Source organism: Vipera berus, assembly GCF_964194415.1.
Source record: "Vipera berus genome assembly, chromosome: 2".
Classification (NCBI taxonomy): Eukaryota; Metazoa; Chordata; class Lepidosauria; order Squamata; family Viperidae; genus Vipera; species Vipera berus.
In genome coordinates this window covers 81,240,304-81,264,965 of record NC_138203.1, presented here as the reverse complement: position 1 = coordinate 81,264,965, position 24,662 = coordinate 81,240,304, and the positions used below count along the sequence as shown (strand labels likewise).

The 24,662-nt window shown below is 34.6% G+C and overlaps 1 protein-coding gene across 1 annotated transcript in view; it reads left to right on the top strand.

Annotated features, from left to right (window-relative positions):
* Positions 1 to 24,662, top strand: part of SLC24A2 (solute carrier family 24 member 2) — a gene marked incomplete at both ends in the record, with an annotated part of 62,849 nt that overhangs the window by 30,599 nt on the left and 7,588 nt on the right. Inside the window, 4 exons of the mRNA XM_081321219.1 lie at positions 8,460 to 8,510; positions 12,032 to 12,127; positions 13,508 to 13,581; positions 22,962 to 23,090. Of these exons, the coding sequence (XP_081177345.1) occupies positions 8,460 to 8,510; positions 12,032 to 12,127; positions 13,508 to 13,581; positions 22,962 to 23,090 (350 nt within the window). The remainder of the gene's footprint in view (positions 1 to 8,459; positions 8,511 to 12,031; positions 12,128 to 13,507; positions 13,582 to 22,961; positions 23,091 to 24,662) is intronic.

Sequence of the window (24,662 nt, the reverse complement as noted above, 5' to 3'; positions counted from 1 at the left end):
GTCATACATGTCATAGCAATATAAATTAACATTTCAACTAGATTAGTAGAACCCAATAAAATATAAATGTTAAAAAGATCTATGTTCAAATATCAATGTCTAGGCCAGGGGTAGGCAACCTTGGCTCTTTTATGACTCATGGACGTCAACTCCCAGAATTCCTGAGCCAGCATGGAGTTGACGTCCACAAGTCATAAAAGAGCCAAGGTTACCTACCCCTGCTAGGCTATCTAATCACTGAAGCACATCATTGTTTATATTAAAAAAATAACAAACTGGACCAGTATATGCCCTCATGTTGGCCATACTGAGCATAATCCTTGTGTATACTCTAAGCATAGTCTCTGGGTAAATTCCATGCACCAAGAGAGCTTAATAGGGCTGTGCTATCAGTTTGAAGAAGTAAGTGATATAATTCCCGTGAAATAAAAATGCCATATCCTGAGAGGAGCTTTCCAAATTATGGCTAGATCAATCTTCCAATCTCACTTCTGCCTATGTAGAAGTTACATTAAATAAAATACCACCCAGGTCCATCTAGCAGTTTGTTACATATGGTCCTTATAGTATCAAGGATGCTCATTATACTTATTATTATTATTATTATTATACTTCCAAAAAAACCCCACCTCTTATAGGGTGCATAAATACACAGTAGTTAATTGATCTAATAATAACAGTGATAAACACTCCTCAAGAATGGGAGACAAAAATATTGTGCATCAATTTCTAATTGATAGCTTGCATCCGTTAAAAAAAATAGTATTCCACTGCTACTTCATTCACTGTTTATTTTGCCATTAACAAAAGATTAAAAAATTGATAATACCATTAGGAAGGAGAGCAAGAGTGGGAAAAATAACTTTCCTCTGCCAAAGGAAGTGCTTTCTCTAACCGTAAGCCCCAGATATTGCCTTTAAAGTTCCAGCTGAACCTTATGAAAAATCAGTTACAGAGTCACTAACTAATTTAAATCTACTTCCCAAAAGTAAAGTGATTACTTCTTTAAAATACCTTTTGAAAAGTTACTGCCCTATCTTTCATTCATTTATTTTCATCTTTTAGAGCAGGCGTCTCCAAACTGCAGCTTATGGGCTGCATGTGGACCTGGACAACTAATAATGCAGCCCCACAAGACTGTAAACTTTTAATCCTATTTATACATATACTTTATATATTAACTATATTATATATTTTATGTAGGGCCTAAGACAATCCCTTTTGACTCAACAATCCACAAAGTTGATCATGCCTGATTTTGAGCATTTTATCCTGGGTTTTCCTCAAGCATTGTTTCCAGATAAAAACCAAAAAGATAAGTGCAGTATACCAATTAAAACAGGAGTATGCAAGAAATAAGTTGGGATTTAAGGTTGGTTTTCCAGCAATTCAGAGTAATCTATAAAGATTTCAAATTCCCATTTGTTTAAAGTGGAGATAATAAAGTCATCTCCCATTATGATAGAAAAAATAAGGATCTTGTTTGAATGAGGATAAAAGCAGAACAGACTCTCATTTTGTCTGACAGCCTTGTTTTGCCAAGTCATGTCAGCAGCAGAGTTCTAATTCTTTGATTAATTAGAGAAAAAAAGAGGAAGTAAATCAGTGCTCATTTATCCTCATGGGAGATTATTCTGTGGCCACTGCATTAATTGTGGTTTGGATTAAATGCATTGTTTTTACACAATATTAGCGCACATTTTCATTTGCATAGCAGTGTATTGTCATTTTTTATTATTTTATCCTATAACATATTAATAAATTATATGTTGATCAATACCTCATTCTTTGTGCATTCTATTATATTCTAAACTAAGTAATTCTATGAAAGTAAATCTTGTTTTAGATTTCATAATAATCCATATGAATCATTTTTATTTTTCTGATTAGACTGTTTCCTCTCCTCTTTCATTTCATCTACCTTTGGAAATTGTAAATGTTAATTAATTTTCAGTGTAGGAAGAACTAATACTGGATGCCATGGATGTGGAATGATATTTAGTGAAATACCCGTACTTTAAGGAAAGATATATTTATTTATTTATTTATTTATTTATTTGTTTTTATAAACCGCCCTTCTCCCGAGGGACTCGGGGCGGTGTACAGAATAAGGTAGGCATACAGAATGAACAATAGTGAAAACAAACAATAGTAAAATACAAGCTGGGACCCCAGATTAGAGCTATCAGGCCAGGCCAGACTGCTGGAACAGATAAGTTTTTAATTCGTGCCGGAAGGTGCGGAGGTCGGGGGCCATCCGGATTTCGGTTGGTAAGCTGTTCCAGAGGGCTGGCGCACCCACTGAGAATGCCCTCCCCCTGGGGGCCACCAGCCGACATTCCTTGAGCGGTGGCACCCTGAGGAGGCCCTCTCTGTGGGAGCGCACAGGACGGTGGGGTGCTGACATTGGCAGAAGGTGCTCCCGTAGGTAGTCCGGACCCATGCCATGTAGGGCTTTGTAAGTCATTGTTAGCACCTTGAACTTCACACGGAAGGCAACTGGAAGCCAGTGCAGTGCACGGAGGAGAGGTGTGGTATGGGAGTATCGGGAGGCTCCCAAGAGTGTCCGTGCCGCTGCACTTTGCACCAGTTGAAGCTTCCGAGTGGATCTCAAGGGCAGCCCCAAGTAGAGAGCGTTACAGTAGTCTAGGCGAGAGGTCACAAGAGCATGGGTGACTGTACGTAAGGCATCCAGGTCCAGATAAGGCAATGGAGCATATCAGAAAGAAGTATAAATTACAATTTGTTAATTACCAAGTACAGTATATTATAAAATAATTTCACTGAAACTTTATTGTTGGGCACAGGTAAGCAGAAAATAGGAGTTGAATTCAAAGCACTAAGAGTTTATTCCATGCTACTTATACACAAGAATTTGATCTACTAACAATCAAGGTAAATTGGCGCTAGATAAGAGTCAAAGGAATTCACAGGAGGCTGGACTTAGGTCTCTTGTGTCTGTATAAGGATTCCAAACTGATGATGCATTTGACCCCACCTTTGAGGTCTGCTTGGTCATCTCCTACATTTATGTCTGAAATCTGTATATGTAGCAATATTCTACTGAGCAAAAAAAGTTGAATGAGTTTTATTTGTGCATTACAAATATTTATCAAGATACGTAAAACAAAACCTGCTTGCCCCATTGTGTTTACATTGAATTTAACTACATTGGGATGAACCAAGGACAGTGTTTGATGGAGTTCTCATGATGTTTGATAGAGTGATATGACTTTTTTTTACCAATTTCTTCCTTCACACAGTAGCCATGAAAGATGCATCCTAACCACATTTCTAATGAACTGCCTCTAGAATTCTCACATTTTCTGTTCACAGGGCAGCTAGCAGATTTGAATCCAACCCAGTAACTGTTCTTGCATAGTCTGAGAGGTGGATATATACCTGTGGTGTCAGAATTTTAAATGAAATATATAGATTATTTCAAGATAGCATAATGATTTTAGTCTTAAATTAATAGAATGGGTTTTACATCCTTAGACTCATTAGCAGTACTGATGGGTTATGTTCATATTGCTTTAATCCTTAATTCTCCATTCTTTTTTTGTTTGTTAATCTGAATTCTGTTTTGGAATTCTACTTGTGTCCCTACTATTAATAGAATAAAATGTTTACCAAATAATGCTAGTTATCTAACAACCTTTCCCTTAAATATTAGATACGACTCTACGTTTTGGAGCATATAATCTTTTTTGTTTCTTTTTAGAATCATCTTGGATTTCAGTTATTGTATTTTATATACTTTGATTCATTATACGTATTTTGGTCTTTCCAAGTAGCTTTTACCTTCCCATAAATGCTCACTTTATAGTAGTTCTTTTAACAATTGCAACATTTTGTTTCACAGACATTTGTTTTAAGCCAACCTAGATTTGATATTTTACTCATTTACCACCTTTTAAAAAATATCTTGGATAAGCATTTAAACCAAGCTGTCGTTCTAGAATTAGTTGTACCTTTATCTCAGATTGCTGTCATTTCAGCTAAGCAAGAAATGAGAAGAGATATTGTGACGTATTTTGCAGGGTCCCATCTCTGTTTTGAATTCTTTGTTGATGTAATAAACAAATGTGTTGTTGCATTATAATAAGTAATATTATATCCCAACATAATACTTTCGAGTCATGTCATAGATTCTAATAAAAATTTGAATCAATTCAAACCTATTTATTAATTTGCACTCATGCACTAATTTAAGGGCACCTCTTTTGGCTAGCTTCTAGTTCACAAGAAGATTAGTTGTTAGGAAGTTAGGATAGGATTTTACTTGGTACGTTAAATGATTCAGTCATTTTAGTGAGAGAAGAAAATGTGCCACTTCAAGTGATATAGAAAATGAAGAAGAAAGGTCGTTCTGCTCAAATGTGGGGCATCTTTTAGCTTAGGATAGGAAGGGACAGTATTCCAGTGGAGCCAATCTACCCCTTTAGTAAGTTCATCTATATTTCCTTGTCATCAGGCAAGCAGAAGCACGAATGAAACTGTTCATTTTTCAACTAGTTATTAAGCGGTCAAAAGCAGATCAGAACAAATTGCCTGACACCTCTTATTCCTCCTGCCCATCTAAAGCAGGGGTGTCAAACTCAATTTCATTGAGGGCCGCATCAGCATTGCGGTTGCCCTCAAGGGGCCAGGTGGGTATGGCCAGGGTGGGCGTGGCCTACTGGGTGGGCGTGGCTAGAGTGCGTATGGCCTACTGGGTGGGTGTGGCCAGCTCTACATCGTTCGCATCAAGGGTGCCTATGGGGGCCTGGGCAGGAGTGGGACAGATCTGAGGGTCTCTGGCAGAAGGAGGGTCTCTGGGCCAGGGCCAAGGTAGCGGGGGCTGTTCCCTCACTGTTTCCAGGATGGCTTCGCGGGCCACATGAAACCACTTCGCGGGCCGCATCCGGCCCCCGGGCCTTGTGTTTGACATGTCTGATCTAAAGGCTCTAGTGCAGGGGGTGAAAAAGACCCAAGGAATAAAATACAGTATGTAGAAAGAGATAAGAGGAAAGGATTTCCTACAGGGATTCTCAATACCGAACACCTAAAGAAGAAGTCCTTCATAGCCACCGTGAGCCAGGAAACAGTGTATGTAGCAAGAGAGCAGAAAGATTTTCAGAAGGACAGATTAAGGACAGTTGTCTGATGAGTAAAATTACACATCTCACAAGTACAGATGGTCCAGAAAGTGCTCAGCTTGGATTTATACAATACAGTAATTTTGGAATTGACAAGAGGTTTAAATTTAGATACCAGTTGGCAATTACTAATATTACTTGAAGGATTGGGGATTGGCAGCATTCTTCTTGCTGTGACAAAGCCAGATATGATATTGCTTCTTCACGGATTTTTTGGATGATGATGATGATAATGATTTTGCTAATATAATCAAAAGGTTTGATAAGTTTTAACTTCTGTTTCCGGAACACACAAAAGAGGCAGCTATAGCCAGGATCAACAATCCTGTTTCATCCCTTGTCTCCAGTCAAAGGCGTATGGACTTTTGGTCCAAATGGAGTGCAAAATGGATAGTACAATCACATAAATACATAAGACAGCGACACTGGCTATCAGGGAAAATGCCATAATTATCAGTGGTTGCCAGTTTTAGCCTGAGAATTGCCCAAGACAATTGCAATCAAACCAAAATGCTTTACAGAAAGTATCAAAATTTCAGATCACTGGAACTAATAGTAAAGAAAGTTCTAAATGCTCTACATCCAGAACTGTGCTCGCCAAGATAGCAGTGCATGCACTGAAATCTAAATTACCATCCTAGAAATGGATTTTATCAATAGAGAGAGAGAGCACTTCAGTCAAAATCTTTGAGGATCCCATGGCTACTTCAGCAAAGATAATTGTGCATGTGGGCATAAAAATATGTTGGTTCACTGTGTCCCTAACTCACAGACTGAGTTCAACAGGTTGTCATGAGTGATGGTACCAAAAATTACTGACAGGTTCAGCAAGATAACCAGAAATATATTTCCCTTATATCTCCCCTGTCACAAACATCATTAAGTTTCCATGACCATTTCATTACTAAATTTGAATCAGAAGCTAGTTAGGAAAAAAAGGAATGTATATTTCCTTCAGCTGCGCAGCCATCAGAAATATATTCAGAAATGAGTATATTTACAACTGAGAAATAGTTACAAGCACTGAATATAGTTTAATAATTCATGGATCAAATGGAATAACTGCTGAATTATAAGACTAGCATTCAGTTGTATGCACTTTATGAATATATAACCTAGGCAAGCAATGCCCCAGAAATCAAGCTTTCTTTAAAATCTCCCTTCCAACTTTATTATTATTATTATTATTATTATTATTATTATTATTATTATTATTATTATTATTATTATTATTATTATTATATGCTGCCTATAGTTACTATAGTCTTTTTAAATTAAACAAAGGATACAGAAGTAAATAGAATTATCGAGAGTGAGAATGAATAAGTAAATTTGATACCAAATTATTATTGCAGAAAATCACAAATGATTAGAAAAGAACATTTCTCCATAGAATTTTTTAATATTGGGGATCAGATACAGTCTTTTATTGAAGCACAAGTTATTTATTAGGGTACTGAAGACATCAGAGGCCAATCTAAAGAGCAGCAGGGCTACAAACCTGTTATATAGACTTCTGAAAATTACAATATACCCTGATCAATTCAGTGGAACAATTTACTCAATATTTAATCTTAATTGAATTGTACATGCATGATGATGCACGATAAGGATAATGTGGGTGGTAGTATATAGATAGACAATAGCCCATTGAGTTGGGGAAAGGCTGTGTTCTTGAATTAAGTTACTATTGATGTGTTATTATTTTCTAGGTCTTATCTTCCAGAGGCCTTGCTTTATTTGTACGCATTTAACTTTTTATAAATATGTTTTATATAGCCACAAATCACACACTAGTAACTCTGTATGTCTTACAAGGATGATAAGCACAGAAACCCACAACATATAGTCCCCCAAGATCCAAGGATAAGCAATAACATTGTTCACAGAGGAAAAAAAACATTTCTACAACAGGAGAGCTCATCTTTCCACTTGATTCCAGTGCTTGAGGAAAACAGGCCTGTCTTAAAAAGCCTAACAGATTTACGGCCATCCCAATCTCGTGAGGGAACGCTGTTCCATAGGGCAGGCACTGGCATTGAGAAGGCACCACTATGGGGTCCAACAAGCTGACATTGTTTAATAGAAGAGAGCCAGAGCGTGCCTTCTCTATGAGGTCTGGTGAGGGGAACAAACAATAGGAGTCTGTTCCTGTTTCTTAGTGCCCTAATCAACATTTCTTTCTTTTGTAACTGAGCTGACAGTTCATTTTGGGGAAGTGAATTTTGGGAAGAGGTCATTTACTTGATTCTTCTGATGCCACTGTTCTCTTAGATCTTACAAGTATTAGCAAAACAGGAAGTAGGTGAGGCTGAGGGAAGTTAAATAGTATGATCCTACCTTTGCTTAGGAACAGAATCCTTTTCTTTATGAACATCTGAATTATGATATAGCAACATATTTGATTATTGTACAGCTATTTAGCCAGTTTTTATAAGAATTCTGTTGTGTAATGAAATGTAGTATGTGATGTAATCATATTATATTAATTAAATGTACTTTATGTATATCCTTTCCTATCTTATTTGTCTTATTCTGTTTATTCCTTTTTTCTTGTCATTTAATGTCTTAATTGATCTTCAATCATTCTGTCATAAATCATTATAGTTTTAAAGTCATTAAAGCTAATTGTTCACCCTTATCAAAAAAAATTCATACAGTTTGGTTAAAAAAGGTTCTTCTGATTACAAAAAGTAGAGAATTGTTTACATTTTCATTTCTTAAGTGATATTCTAGTGAATACAAGTTTCATAAGTGCACAGTTGAAGATCTTGTGTACTTCACCTACAGTAGTGTCAATTATAGAAATATACAATCCTAGAATATGTTTAACAATCCTAGAATATGTTTATATATTAATTCAGTAACATGAATGCTATTTCTGTGGCTTCTCATGTCTCTGAAAAGACAGATTTTTGGTCCAGAAACTTTTAAGTAATACACCATTTCACTCATCTACATTTACATCTAAATTATACTGAAGAGATGGGACCACCTTAGAGAGACAAAATCTAACACTTTTTTCATTATACTTAATGCTATATTAAGAAAATACAAATTGCAGACTATAGGACTGAAGAAGAAAGTTTATTCTGCTTGTATGTTTAAAGCACTTTACACATGTTTATTATAAAATAATATTTAATTATTTAAAAAAAAATTCTTGAAAAACAATAAATTTGGGATTTCAACTACTTGAAATCTACTCTATAGAAAAGTTACTGCTATGGAATTGATTAAGAATGTATGACAGCATGTCAATTACTTTGAATGTCTGAGAGTTCCTTATCTCTGTTGTCTTTTACTATAATGTTATAGAGCTTGGATCATATGGAAAGCTAAAATATTATGACACAATGACTGAAGAAGGTAAGAAATATTTTAGATTTTTTGTGTCAGCCTTTTTATTCTTTTTTTTAATAAAAAAACTTATCATGGTTATTTTTTTCTTTCAGTTCCTCTCTGCATGACATCAGTGTCATAATGTGATGTGTTACCATTTTAACATTTTTAACCCTTAATACTATTTACTAACTTGCATTTTTAATTTTATTTTAATGCAGCGTATACGATCAACATAATATTATTAAGAGCACTTATATAATATTGATAAATGTTCAATAGAATAAGCAATGTACATATTTTAAAACCTGCATTCTTCAAATAAATGTATTTACATTTATTAACATTTAGGAAAATTGTTCATCATGCTTATTGTTTTTTATATTAAAAAGTTAGAAATTGATCTTTTTAATTCCACAAATATATTATTTGTAAATATTAGTGTTTTTGCAAACTTTCCTATAAATTAATTAGATGCCTTCTACATATTAGAAAATGTTGTTAAATTTCATCTATTTAGGAGAGCATATGAATGTGTGAACAGGCTGATTTGCATTTTCTGTAGTAGATGCATAAGATTTGGACCTAAGAAGAATTGGCGTATAAAGGTCCTCACAAAGATTTTGGAAAATGAAAAACACTGAATATCACTAATGCTAAGCCTTGCAATCATGTCACTAAAATAGAAATACGTTCAAGTCTTGAATTCTGGAAGCCAATCTTACTGTAGAACTGTGTTACTGTATTTAAACAAGTGAACATCCACTTAACAATGCATGTGACTAAGTGATAAAAGGTATACCTGAAATACTCTCAATTCTTTCTGTACCGAAAATCAAGCTCAACTTGAAGTTCAAGAAAGTATTTTTCCTTTATTTCATCTTTATATTTTTTTAAACTGCACAATTATTAAATGCTGAACTGTCTTTTGTTATTCAGAAAGTCTTCATTGAATGAAAGGATAACATCTGAGTCCTGTATGTTATTGCCTTAACGCATCTGTATTTTAGGACAGTAGTTTTGTGATATCATGTGAAATAGAGAGTAACTGAGGAACATCAGGTACATATTTGGATTAGTACTTAGTCTGTTTTCCTAAGTACAGCCTTCAACTCCATAGGCAGCAGGAGGGGAAAAGCAGCTTTTAAAATTAGGTGACTCCATTTTTAATTCTGCTATATTACTTTGTTGAAGGGCCATTGAGCTTCGATGGTGTTTATGTAGCATCCCTGCTTATCCAGTAGTCTGTGACCTTTTCAGTGTACTTGAAAAACAATATTATATTTCTCTGATATGTAAAAGGTACGGAAGAGAGAGGAGTGTTGCTGATCTCCTGTCTACTCCAATTAAGATCAGCGTTTCACCTGGATATGTTTTTCTTATAATTTCAAGGAACTACAACGAAGACACAGATATATACAGAAGAATCCAAGCAGGAGAGTGAAAGAGAAAGAAAATTACTTAATCTTTTCCCTACCTTCCAATTTCCCTTTACTGTCCCTATCATTCTTGACCTTGTTTGATTTCTTTTCAAATCATGTAAATCTTCCCTCTATTAACCAGATAAGTGTGTGTTTTAAGAAATGTTTGATGATGAATGCAATGTAGACTACAATTTTTTTAATGAACCTATGGTCATTTACCTGAAAAAGTATTCCTTGTCTCATATAATGAAATGTACTTTGGTGCTGTGTAGTTTTAAAACAGGAAATGGGAATGGCAAAGCTACAGAACAGTTGCTTCTTTGAGACAGTAAGGACCACATCATTTCTGAAATACTTGTATTTAATTGTTGCTTTTCTGGAGGGGCAACAGGGTGCAAATGGCAAAACACACATTCCAATTTCATCACACAAGCTTGCATATACTGTGTGGCATCAGTCGTATTTGCATGATGATGATGATGACACCATTTGTATGTTGCCATTTTTGTCATCATTTACAGTTTGCTTCAAATGTCCCAGCTTTTTTTTTTAGAATTTATTTCTCCTTGGCAATATATAATCTATCAAAATGATCACAATTATTTTATGTGAAGTATTTTAAAGAAAAAAAATCAAGTGCTGTACTTAAACTGAGTCTACGAATAACTGAAAAAAATTGTAGGCTGATCTTTTATTTATTTATTTATACAATATATTGGCTGCCCATAAGGTAACTCTTCTTTTTTTTCCCTCCATTTTTAAAGAGAACACTTATATTTGACAAATCTAAGAGTGTATTTCTATCAACATTTCACTTACCTAACAAAATATTGCTTGTTATTTCTGGTATTCTAATGTTAGCTGGGCTGATAGCTATTTGATCAAACAATGGCTGAACCAGATGAAGGAGGCAAAGATATGTGAGTTTCTGACATATTCTTCAAGGGACAAACATATTAATCTCAGATAAACTCCATATGATTTTTGTATTTTCCCAGATTTCCTAGACCTCTACTTTGTCTGAAAGGTTAACACGGAATTACATGTCATGTCATATCATATCATCTTTGGAAAGTATAAACGTGATGACAGTCTGCCACTATCACTCAGTAACTATCCTCTAATCATGGCAGGGTCAGGAGCTGCAGTATTGCACCATTATACAACTAACCACATAATGAGATTGTTTAAGTTTCAGGAGACAAAATTTACACTTTTGCTTTCTGCATTCTTCGCTACTGATTTTCTATTCAAATGCAAATGTTTGTTATTTGAGAATGTGATGCTATTATTTTAGGTTCGACTTTTCCATTTATATGTAAATGAAAGGTGTGACCAGACTACCTGTTTCTCTTTTCAGAATTTTTCTTTAAAACAACAATTTAAATAGCTTGATTTTCTTTTCTTGAAGGGTAATATTTGTGCACCCTGTGAAATATTGTGTATCTTGTTACATAACATTTTTTAAAATGCTATTTTCAAATTGTGTAGGTAAACTGAATATATTGTTCTGTGAAAAACAGTGTAATAATAACTCTGAAACTTTAATTCTATCATAATAGCAATTCTTCTGAAAGGATTATATGTGCCAGTGTCCTAGCTGGGGTAAAACAATTGTATTGGTGACTATTCCATTTCTTAAATATTGTTATTTTATAATGAGGCTGTATCTAAGCTTTCAGGTAGATGCTTATCATCTCCTATTCAGTGCTTTATTGCTTCTCATGTAATAAACTATTAATTTTTCTAAATTAATATGAAAATCAGGGACTTTGATTTATCAGGAAGGAAATAAAATAAGTAATCTGTAACCCAGACATGTAAACAAAAAAGAGAACCAAAACAATATCTTTCTCTTGTCTTCTCTTGCTAAGATTGGTAGCTATTCTTCAGTGCTTATTCCCTACAATTATGTTTGAACTACCCATCTCATTTGAAATAATAGGAAAGTCCAAGTCTATTTCATATTTTGTAATGAAATAACCTTTTTCTTTCTGTTGGGAAAAGCTTGGATTAGGGAGCAGACCAAGTTAACAGAAGCCAAAGTTGACATGCTACGAATAAAAAGTGAGGCATTAGCTGAGAAATAACTTATGCTTTAACAAAGATGTGTATATTTTGTAGGAAAGTTCAAAGAAAGGGCATCTATTCTTCATAAGATGGCCAAAAAGTCCCCGGAAATAGATGGTGAACAACGGAACGGAAGATCCAAAAATGCAGGTGAGTATAAGAGATCAGGAAGGATTGTTTCCTTCAAAACAGATATTTCATTTATTACCCTTGATTAACACGACTGTCCTCCTACAATGCTTGTCTGATATGCTAATTTATTGGAAAGTTCCTATGGCACCTTTATAATCTATTGCAAAGTTGTGTATATATGTATCTTTGTGATATACATCTGAATGCAACCAAACTGATGTGAGATCAATAATGAGACTGTTATATATTACAACACACTCTGCGCTGCTCTTGAAAAGTATTAAGGAGCTTTAACTATGGCAAAATGCATCTGCATAGGTTTCAGATACTCAACTCGTGTGACACCACTACTAGCTGAGCTACAGTTGCCAGTGTGTTTCCGGGTGCAAATCATGGTGCTATTTGTCATCTTTAAAGCTCTTTATGGCTTTGGACCAGGTTACCCAAGGGAGGTCTTCTCCCAGTTGTTTCTACCCATCCAATTTGGTTCCATAGTTTGGGCATGTTACAGGTCTTGTCATTTGTAAGGCTGTGAAGACCTGGTTGTGTGCCCAGGCCTTGGATCCCAAATGTGCATAGGTCCCCATTTCCTGGCTATATTAATACCTATGTTGATAGTTTTCTTGCTGCTGCGTATATTACTTTTTGTATTATACTGTAATTAAATTTTTGTATGATGGTTCACCATCCAAAGCACGTAAAAATGCAAGTAGAAAAATAGGGACCACTCCGGTGGGAAGGTAACAGCGTTCCGTGCGCCTTTGGCGTCTAGTCATGCCGGCCACATGACCACGGAGACGTCCTCGGACAAGCGCTGGCTCTTCGGCTTTGAAATGGAGATGAGCACCGGCCCCTAAAGTCAGAAACGACTAGCACGCATGTGCGGGGGAACCTTTACCTTTACCTCACCATCCAAAGTCACTTGTCTGAAATGGGTGACAAGCATTTTCTCAAATGAAAACAGATCCGAAGAACTTCATCATTTTTCAGAATCTTTTTCATTTTTCATTTATCATTTAAATTTAAACTACTTCATTTTGTCACATATAGGATGGCCAAGTAGATTGTCTCACTTGCAGTTCACCAACTTGTTTATCCAATTTAATTTCTACTGAATTAAAACAAGATTATTATTATAACTAACTCTTGAAGAAAAAGGCTTGAGTGATCTTTTTCCCCCAGTAATAACTGGAATGCTGAATAGATAAAACAAATTATACCTTAAACCTACCTTTCCCAATAAGATTACTTAAACCAATTTTTCAGAGTAATGACACCTAGTATAGGATAGCTATTTCAATTCATGTCAACATTTCAATTTGTTGAATTGAGTGCTTTATAAATTGAATAAAATACTGATTGGTTTTCAGTTTTACATTTCTTCTGCTTATACTTCAGAAAAAATTGAAGTTGAAGTGACACCACCCAGTGATGGACCAGTGCAAAATGGAAGTGCTGTTGGTGTAGAAGAGGTATCATTTTTTTCATTCTTGCTTTTCTCCATTTGTTAAATATGCTTTGGGCTTAATTCTGTGTTATCATAGAATTATCACAGTCTGGAAAAGAATAGATGTTTGTATCTGGGAACCACAGAGAGATACATTCTCCTCTTTCTTTTATTTTTGGAATTTGAGATCACTCTTTGGCATTACCTGCAATTAGTGCAGGTTCGCATCCCATCAGGCTCAAGGTTGACTCAGCCTTCCATCCTTCCGAGGTAGGTAAAATGAGAACCCAGATTGTTGGGGGCAATTAAGCTGACTTTGTAATAATGCCGCTTGGGGTGTGTGTGTGTGAAAGCCCTAATAAGCAGGCATATACATAGAATGAAGGCTACTGCTAAGCTTGTAAGCCGCCCTGAGTCTTCGGAGAAGGGCGGGATATAAATGGAATTAAAATAAATAAATAAAATAAATAAATTACAATTCCAAACAATACAAAATTACTTTATGGAATCCAGTGCCCTTGGTTCTCACATATTATTCTCTTCAGCTACATCATTCACAAACTGTGAAGCAATGATCAGAGATAAAGGGGATAATAATCCAGCAATGTTTGCAACTTGGGGATTGAAAATCAGTGCTTTAAATGCAAATTTAATGGAAATATACCCCTGAGAGCTACATGGAGACAATGTATCTTTACAAACCAGGTTTACTGAAACTAAGTAAAACTAGGATTTAATAATATATGGCTCTTTGTGAGCTGCTATCATATTAAATTAATTAAAGTTATTGGGAAGGTGTGCTTATTACCAAAAGAAGAAAAATATGCTCATATGTCTAATGTGGCTTGGAGATGAATCATAGCTTACTGAAGCTTATATAACAGAACAGTTTACATGCAGTATATAAACTTTAAAAAAAATCTGTTGAACTATTGCTTTGCTCATGGCAAGACCAATCAGTAATGTTTTCTTCCAAGGTATATTTCTGATATTCTGCCTAAGAAATTGTGTAAGAGCAACTGGCACCATTAATAAAAATATTTGGTTGCACTGTGTAAAATGTTTTATCTTGATATTCCTAAATGGAACATATTATTTGAGAGACTACTTTCTTTTAACATCCAGAAAGACATGCAATACATACACACATACTTAAGAATTTTGTGTCTTTTCTGGATTAGTAACTTTAGGCAATATTGAGTGATAAAGAATAAGCAAAATAAATTAAATATAGGAAATGATAGAAAAGTAAAATCTAGTTAAATTCAGTTTACATCTACACCAGGGGTGTCAAACTGCTGGCCCACGGGCCAGACGGGTCATCCAGAAGCCGCGCCCACCTCATTGCTGGCAATGGCGAAAAGGTTCTGATATGTTACACGGCGTCACGTGACGTTGCGAGTTTGACATGTCTGATCTACACTATAAAATATAACCTCCATATCTTTTTATTGTTGCCAACCAACTTTACTTACACATCCTAATCAGTATATTGCCTTTAAACTTCTTACACCTTTCTCTTTGAGGTGCCTATCAACTACAATAATCTCCTCAACTCTCTTTTGAAGATTTCATCAACTCCGTTAAATCTTTTTCAGTCTTCTACAAATGTCCTTACACTCTAGACAAACAGAAAGTTTTTTATTGATGACTTGCCCTGTTGCTGGGTTACTATGTCCTCAGCACTACAAAGCAAAGTCTGCTGTCTATAATTGCACACAACTAAAATTAGATTTAAATTTAATCTGAGAATGTGTGATCCTTGACATTATTGCTGAGTATACATTACTGTGATCAAGAGTTCAAGAGCACCACAATATCAATCTTCAGGCATGGCTATTGTTATTTATTCTCTAGAAAGTCCATTCCTGGGGTCCCTGCTGCTTTCTGAGCTTGGTTGTTTTCTTGCAGACATATCAGTACCTTGAGCACTGATTATATTACCTAGTTCGGGTAATGAAACAATTGCAAGAAAATAGCCAAGCTCAGAGATATCACCAAGGACCCTTCATTTCAACCCTGACCTACAAATATTCTCCTTTGTAAGTTGATCTGTATTTAGCAACAGCAGAAAGTTCAGAGGTTCAAAATAGTCAGATACATTATTCTAATGTAAACAAGAAATGTCACACACATACAAACATACATATAGGTACACACACACACACACACACACACACACACAAATACAAAAGATGATTTTCCTAGAGCACAACATGTAGGAATCAATACACCAATCCCTGCCTTTTCTTCCTTATCTTCCTTATCTTCCTTTTCCTCCTCCAGAGATTTGTGGCCTATTTCCCTCAGCCTTGAGTGCTAGAGAAACGTCTTTGATATTTACATGATTTGTCTGGCCTGAAAATAATTGATTCCCACATCACCAGCTTTGACTTTCAAATACAGTTATTCCTTATATATGATCACTCTTGGGACTAGAATTTCTGTCATTTTATAATCACATTTACTGTGGTCATAGGTCAAGTCACCATGGTCATCAGTAGAGTCATGTAGTTGTAAGGTAAGTGTAAGTGTAAATCCAACTTAACCACTTGTTGACTCGACCAAGATATTTTTGCCTTCACTTCACATAAAATTCGGACTGATGAAAAATTTTGTGAAAGTGATGAACTAGAATGGTGAAGGTTTTTGTTATTTGAGACAGATGTTTCCTACAATAACTGAGGCCAAGATTAAGGAAGACATTTTTATTGGGTCTACAGATCAGATATCTCATCAATGACAAACAGTTTAAAGATCTGTTAGTGGAGCCAGAGAAAATCACCTGGAAAGCAAGAATGTTATTGAGAATTTTCTTGGCCACTACAGAGCACCAAACTACATTCAGCTGATTGACAAACTTCTTGTAGTATACAAGACCATGAAGTGCAACATGTCACTGAAGATTCATTGTTTTCATTCATACTTGGACTTCTTTTCTGAGAATCTAGGTTCAGTCAGTGATGAACACAGTCAAAGGTTTCATCAGGATATTGCCGCAGTGGAAAAACAGGACAACTGAAATCCATCAGTGTTGGCTGACTATTGTTGGAACAATGCAGCAGACACTGAGTACAAATGAAAATCAGCAGCAAAATACTTCAGCCCTGCTGAACTCATGCAGTATGTCAGAAACATTATGCAATTAAAATCAAAGTCACCAAAAGCTAATTTCATATTCTCAAGATTCCTGTATGATATAAACATTCTGAAATTATAATTGTGTTCAGGACAAAAGATTGTCCTGAAGCAGTTTTGTTGTCCAATGAAACCAGCAAAAAAGTCCCAAATTGTGACCACATAACTGTGGGTCACAGCAACTGGATATATATGCAAGCCAGTTGCCAAACATCCACATTGCAACCACATGATTACATGGGCAAGGTGATAGTTATACGTTTAACTGACTTTTTTGGAGGCCGTTGTTAATTCGAACTATCATTAAGCAAACAGTGGTAAGTCAAGGAATTACCTGTAGCATTCTCTAAGACTGATGCCTCTTGACTATTTAATTGGCCTGGGCTTCTGGATACATTTCCTTTCCATAGAAAAATCTTTCCACTTAAATTATTATAAAATTCTAGCTGCAAAAGCATGTCCATATCCCTCTGGCCAACAATCTGATTATTATTATTGAATGAATGAATGAACCTTTATTGTCAAAATACAACCATGTATACATTACATAATGGGAACATTATGGCTGACATCTGTGGCTGCATGCAGGATCTGAACTCATGAAGTCTTCCCAGAAAAGTAGAGATCATGAGATGATCGACATATTCTGCAGGCAACTGGTCCTTATGAGTAGGCAGCAGGAACCAACATTTTTATGATCTACTTGTGAGTTGAATGGCCAGGAGTCAGGGGACTCCATATAAACTCATAGTTGTAATGTGACCCACATGGACTCAAGATTCAGGCAATCCTCATTTTTTTAATCATTTGGAAATAATTATTTATTTTTGAAATATTAAGACCCTATGGAACAACGTGGATGAGTTTCCCTCAATCCTTTATGAAAGAGGTTTTAAGTGCGAGCTTAAGTATTTCTATTTTTTTACAGAATTAAACAGCAAAAGGGGAATTAGAGAGTTGATTTTAGAATGTTCTAAACAGACTAAGGCTCCAGATGGACTTTAAAACCTAAAAAAATTCAATGTAAGAATCTTCCCTGTGAAAATTATTCATGTTTTTGCATTTCGAAGAAAAACAACATGATAACATGGGGCTTTGAAGGTTGGACATTAAAGTACATCAAAAGGAAATAAAAAATATATGTATTGAGAAATATTTGTGAATAATGGACTGAGACGTTACTTTTCAGGATTACTGTCATTTTTGATATATTAAATAATGTTATGGAAGAGGAACAGGTTGTGTTGGACAAGAATGAAATTGACTCAAGCGTGGACTTAAAAATGACAGGTTACATGGAAAATAAGGGAAAAGATGATTTTTTTTACTGAATACATAAATGAAACTTGATGTTTTAATAGCTAAAAATATGTATAAAGAAGGAGTGATTTAGACAATCTTTTTATGTTGAATCTAGATAACATTTTTATTTGGATCAACAAAAGGAACTTGTTAATTTACTATTTTTGTAAGCCGCCAAGAATCATTGTGAGTGAGTGGGCAACCATATAAATTTTCTAAATAAAAAAATAAATGTGTGTGACTTTTGCTATCCTGAGTAATCTTTAATGGGCTTTTTTAAAAAACTAGAAGTAGATTATAATGTTTTAAGGGCTTGTTTATAGGTAAGTTATAAATGCAGTATAGCAGGTTGACTCTGCCCACTGCCAGGAGTTCGATCCTCACTGGCTTAAGGTTGACTCAGCATTCCATCCTTCCAAGTTCAGTAAAATGAAGATCCAGATTGTTTGGGGGCAATATGCTGACTCTGTAAACCACTTATAGAGGACTGTAAAGCACTGTGAAGCAAGTCTAAGTGTTATTGCTAGTGCTATAGGGGAAACAGGTTGTTTATTGCATTTTAAATTTATCAGAGTGGTTAAAACAGTTACATTGTTACATTTGGTAATTTTTATTAGATTTTTACTGATTAGATTTAAATAGCAAGGTTTGGGGAACTTGTTTAAAAATAAAAAATGAGACAGACATAAAAGAGAAGAATTCAAGTGTTAGTGTTTTCTTTAAGATCAAATTTATAATAGATATGTAGTTATTTCTGATAACTCTTAATGGACTTTTGCTGATTAAGATGGATGATAAGGCTTTAAAGATTTGTTTATAGAGAATGAGGGATGAAGAGATTGCTGTATTTTAAGAATGTTGATAAGAGATGTTAAACAACACTTAAGAGATGTTAAAACTATTTATACTTGCTGAGATAAAGAGGGAAGTTACCACTTTTTAATTGTTTTTCTTTTTTGCATTTTTTTAACTACTATATCTTTCATACAGTAGTTGGTATTAGTTTTAAGTCTACAATAGAATCTTTAAAAAAGAAATAAACTAAAAACTTTGATTTTGTAAAGTTAAACAAGGATAAGGTCAAGAAATAAGATTTTGGAATTAATTATAAGAACACTTCCCAGGGGAAAATGCTGTTAATTCTTTTTTTAAAAAGATGATTGGATAGGACTTTGAAGGTTGGACACTGAACCTTTGAAGGTTCTTGAGGGAACTAGAAGGTACTAAATGTTACAAAGGAGAAGAACACCTAGCTTTGACTTACTTTTACAGAATAGAGCAAAATATTTTAACATTGATTGGACATATTAAAAATATTTTTCAACAATGGACCCTGAAGTTAATTTTAGAAGTATTTGTCTCTATAGATACTGTGTTTAAATGATGTTATAAAAGAGGAACAGGTTTTACCGGACAAGACTGAGGCTGATCTGAAAGCAGATTTGAAAATGACAGGCTACCTATAAAAAAAGATACTGCACATGTCCTACAAAAGAGATCTTAATTAAAAAGGACATACAAACAACAAACCAAGAGGATGACCTGGATAACTTTCCAGATTGGACTTATTAAGGTTTCAAAGAATTTTGTGAGAAGGGACAAAGAAAAAAAAGAAAAAAAATTAAGTTCTAGGATTTTATTTAAAAGGATTAAACAATAAGAGGTAAAAGGAAGAAATATAAAGTTGGTTTATGTCATCACGTTTAAAATAAATTTGTTATCTCTGGTAATCTTTACTGAACTTTTGTTGATCAGGACTGAAATGTTGAGGTTTTGGGGATTTATTTATAGATGAGAGGTGAAATATTGAAAGAAGAGATAATTTGTTGTATTTTAAGAGGTGATAAATTATTAAAATTGCTTATATTTGTATTGAAGGGGGAAATAATTGGCTTATATGTTTCTTTTCTTTGTCTTGATTACATTCTTATATTTTCTTTTAATCTTTTTTTAGCTTGTGTTAATTTTGCAGGAATTTTATTAAAATTATCAATAAAAATTAATTATGGAATATTTGTACAGTATCATACAAGAACGTGATGTAATGTCATATAATGCAGTAAAATGTAATGAATAATATTTTATATACTATCCTGTAGAAATTCAAAGTCAGCTGAATTATTTTCGTTTCTGACTTTCCTAAAAATAATCTTCAACTTCATCTCTTCTCATCTTCTTATTCTCAGGCCTGTTCCTTTTTTTATCAGTTTCTATGGAAACCAGCAAGGAAAGAAAAATATGTGTGCCTAACACTACAAAGATAATGTTTAAGTAAAAGAAACAAGCAGCCTAGTTCTAACAAGGAAGCAAGCCTTTCATGATTTGCTGTATGATCATTAAGTTGCTACTGAACAACTGTAATTCAATGGGTCCCTGATACACCAGGGTGTTGATTAGTTTACATCAGTAAAAGTTCTTGTAGGAAGTGTTTCTACATACATCTATGACCTCTTTTATCAAAGCAGCCTGAATTTTATCAAATTCTGTCTAGGCAGTTGTGTTTATGTGATTCTGTGTATACAATATAGTGAGGGGCTCCATTTAAAAAACAGCTTTTGTGGGGATGCTGGGGTAGAAAATATATATTTAAACGAGTGAAGCTGGAAGATCATTAATCTCAGCTGCAGTGTTATGGCTCTTTTTATAAGGCCTGTCACATTGGTGTTAAATTTCTTTTAGTGGCACAATAGCCATTTTTTGGTTGAAAAGGACAAACAGAAAAGCAAACTGTGCTTATGTAATTTATTTCAATCTGTCCTTAACACCACACTATAATTAGTTACAGTGAAGAGGAAAGCAGTTTCCCCATCTTAGTTTTTAATGGAGTTAATAGGTTGGATTCTGTTCTTTAACTCTTTTTCCATTGTGTGCACAGTGAGTCTGTCACTCAAAACTGGAATGACTGCAATTAAAGAGTTATGTGTATTATCTCAGCTAATTGATATCTCACAGGTGTTCCAAGAGATAAATCAGTTTTCTCCTTCAGGAGAGGAAAGAAGAATATCTTGCAATATAGCCATGTGCATATCTACATTGAAGAAAGCAGTAACAACGGTTTTATTTTGTGGAAAAGACCAGTGAATTGAAGTTTGATTTCTCCCTGCTCTTAAACTCTGACCATCAGCTTTGTTGTATTTAGGAAGAAATATTATTATTCCTTACACCCCTCTTTTGGTTGCAAAAAACCCTCCAACATTAATATATGTGAAATTTGCCAAGAATATTGATAGCATTTTCATAGTCATTTTCTTTGAAAAGCAAAAAGTTTGAGGCACTTTAAAATAATTAAATGAATGATACTTCAAAATCCCAAACTAACTTCTGTGCAACTTTGTATGCTCCACTCTCTCCAAAACCACCTAGTAAATTTGATTTCATTATGTAATAAGAAAAAAATAGATATTTTCAACATAGGCTTTAAAGAAACATAGCTCAAAAATTGGTATGCTGCATCTCCTTATCTATCTACTAATGATCCACCTTTCCTGAAAATTTATCATGGAATGATAAAAAGAAAGGAAGAGTTGCAAATATTTAAATTTTCCCCAAGTCTTATATTGGGTGGGAAGAGTCTGTTTTTCTGAATCTACTTCTGGTCTATGAACAAACTGGATCAAAATATACCTCAGAAGATCCCAGAGCAAATAACGTTATTTCTGGAGATACAAATCTGGACATCAAACCATCTCTATAATGTTTATAGATCTCTAGCATATTATCCATGTAAATAGTACATTGTCAGTTGTAGTGTGTGGTTCAGGAAAGTTACGTTTATTGGTTCTAATAAGTCTGTATGAAAGTTGTGACTGCATAGCTTCTCTTGTTGAATCATTTGAAGCCCAAGTAAAAAATATAATCTGCAAAGTCTATATAACCTTTTTTGCTTTTATCTGATTTTTGTCAAAGCAAACTGCTTTCAAATATTATTTTCTATGGTGAATTTAGCATACTAAATAAATGTATATATATGTGACTTGGAAGAAAGAATATAGTGGGCAGAAAGGAAAAGAAATACAACATTTTTCTCTCCATTAAAAATGTTGCACATATATTTAAGTTGAGTAGGATGTACAGTTTTCAAATTTAGTAGTACAGTGATATAATTTTGGAGAATTGATTCATATATTCCATTACTGTTCCTATAACATGAGAAAATCTGAGTAGGAAAATAATTGTTAAATCTAATGTACAGTATAAAGTACAATTTGAGTAGTTTTCCAAGCGTACAGACAAATGGATTCTGCGTTTGGAACAAGCACATGATCGGTGCTAGAAACTCATCTTCTGCAAAATAAATATTTTAGAGAATATTGAACATAATGATGTAAGATGTACCATAACTTAGATGAAGCTAAATACCTTTTTATTCCATCATTTCTATAATAGCAAAAAGTGCTTTGGAAAGCTGCAAACTTCATGAAACTTCTATTTCTTTTTAAAGCCATTCAAGCTGGTGATCAAACAGTACGATGAAGCTGGTCATCTGTGTGAAAAGAAAGAAATAATATATTAACTTAAGGTGTTCAGTACTATAGAGATTCTCCCTCCTCCCAACGTCCTCCCTGGAAAAGAGATGTGGAGATGGCCTTGAAGAAGGAATTCAACAACCATTATGTAAAAAAAAAAAAAATCAGCAGTAGACTGGAGGGGGTGAGGAAAAAAATGATTACCATGTCTTGATTCTCCTTAAGATAAGCGGGAATAAAGAGAATTTCTGTCAGGCTTCCAAGATTATGTTATAACACCCTATGAGGAACACAGAATTATGCACAAGAACCTCAGTAAGCAAAATTCTTCAAAATCTGGTACGCATTTTATAGCATTGCTGGATTTTTTTTCTTCAGTTTATTTTTTTTCAAATAGCAACTGAAGACAGCTTGTTGCAGACTTCCTTTAAACCAATTAAGTACAAAATGTTTTCCATTTTTTATTTTAAATTAATATTGTCCTTTTTTTCCACAACAGGAAGATGATGATGATAGTCAGCCCCTCAGCCTGGCCTGGCCTGATACGCCCCGGAAGCAGCTTACATATCTGATTATTTTGCCTATCGTTTTTCCATTATGGATGACTCTACCTGATGTTAGAAATCCAGTGAGAATTACTGTTTTTACTTTTATATATGAATTGAAATGTAACATATGTTTGTAAAGGACAGATTTAGCCTTGATACTATTATTGAGTATACATAAATAAGTTCATTTTCAGTTTCCATTAGATTGTTTGGGGGGAAAAATACTTGATAAAAATATCATGATAAATGACATTTGGTTTGAGCTTTTGGAGACCTTGCCTGGCAGACAATAACAGTGAATACATTGCCATTTACCTGTATAAATATTTAATGGCAACCTATAAAATATTGTATTAATAGTTCTTTTATGTTTGTCTGCATGCCTGCTTCTTTAGATGTCTATTAGACTTTATATGCAGAAGAAATTTTCCCCTCAGACTATGCAGACACCCAACATTTTTTTCCATCTACAGCAACTCTAAAGCTTCTGCAATAATTTAACATTACTTTAAATCCCAACAACACCCATCCATTGTTAAGCTCTTTTAAGATTCATTGATTTTCAAAAAGGCAAGTTTAAAATAAATGGTCTTCCAGAGTGGCAAGAGACCTCTTGGGTCTCTTGAACTTAAATTCCCTTCTTCAGCTTCCCTCTCAGATTGCCCTGAACAAGTGTGGGTTTGTTTTATTCATCAAATTTGCATAGCTGTCCATCTCAAAAAAAGCAACTCTGGGCAGCATACAGCAAGCCCAAATATAAAACAACAAATCTTAACAATATAAACATCCACAGTAAAAGATAAATATTATAAAAACAAATATACAAACCCAAAGCAAAGAGAGGAGAAAAATGATCACCTTACTAATGGAGCTATTGAAGTATGTCTTTGCTTCCCTGGGAGCCCCAAGCTTGATAATTTAACCAGGTCATGAGGGACTTCTGGAATATCAAAAGGGATGGAGCTAATCTAATTTTTGGGCGGGGGAGGTAAAATCAAAGACAAGGAAAGCTACAGTAGAGTACATGAATTGCAGCAGTTAAGAACTTTTCCTGGTTCTGGCACTTACTGTAATTAACAGTTTTCTCAGTGTTAAGATGCTTTGGTCCAATCTGCAAATTTATTTATTTGTATACATACATATATTATATTTGGAGACCGCCATCTCATTGAGATCTGCTGGAGGATTGCTTAGAATTGTCCGCAAATCTTCCGTCCACAGAAACGTCTCCATTTTTAGGCTCCATGAGGGATAATTCGTCTCATTAAGATGAGCTGAAGGAAATCCTCCTCCCGTTTCTGTAACAGATAGCACTGAGTTATCTAAACAGGCCAATCATCCTCAATCTTTCTTGGGCTTCCAACAAATCTTTCACCTCAGAGAAATTTACTACGGGTGCTTCAGGGCGCTTCTGAGCCCATACCTCTCAGGGAATTGCACAGCAAGTGTCCAAATGAAGTCAGAGACACTTGCACAAACTTGTAGTTTTATATAAATAAATATATTTAATATTTATATTTACAGCAGACAAGATAATCAGGTACACAGGAACATCATGAGGTAAAACTCTACAGCATACAGAAGACACAGAAGAAAAAGGCGGGGAAAAGTGGGGAAAACCCCTTTACACCCACAGCAACCAATCATAACGT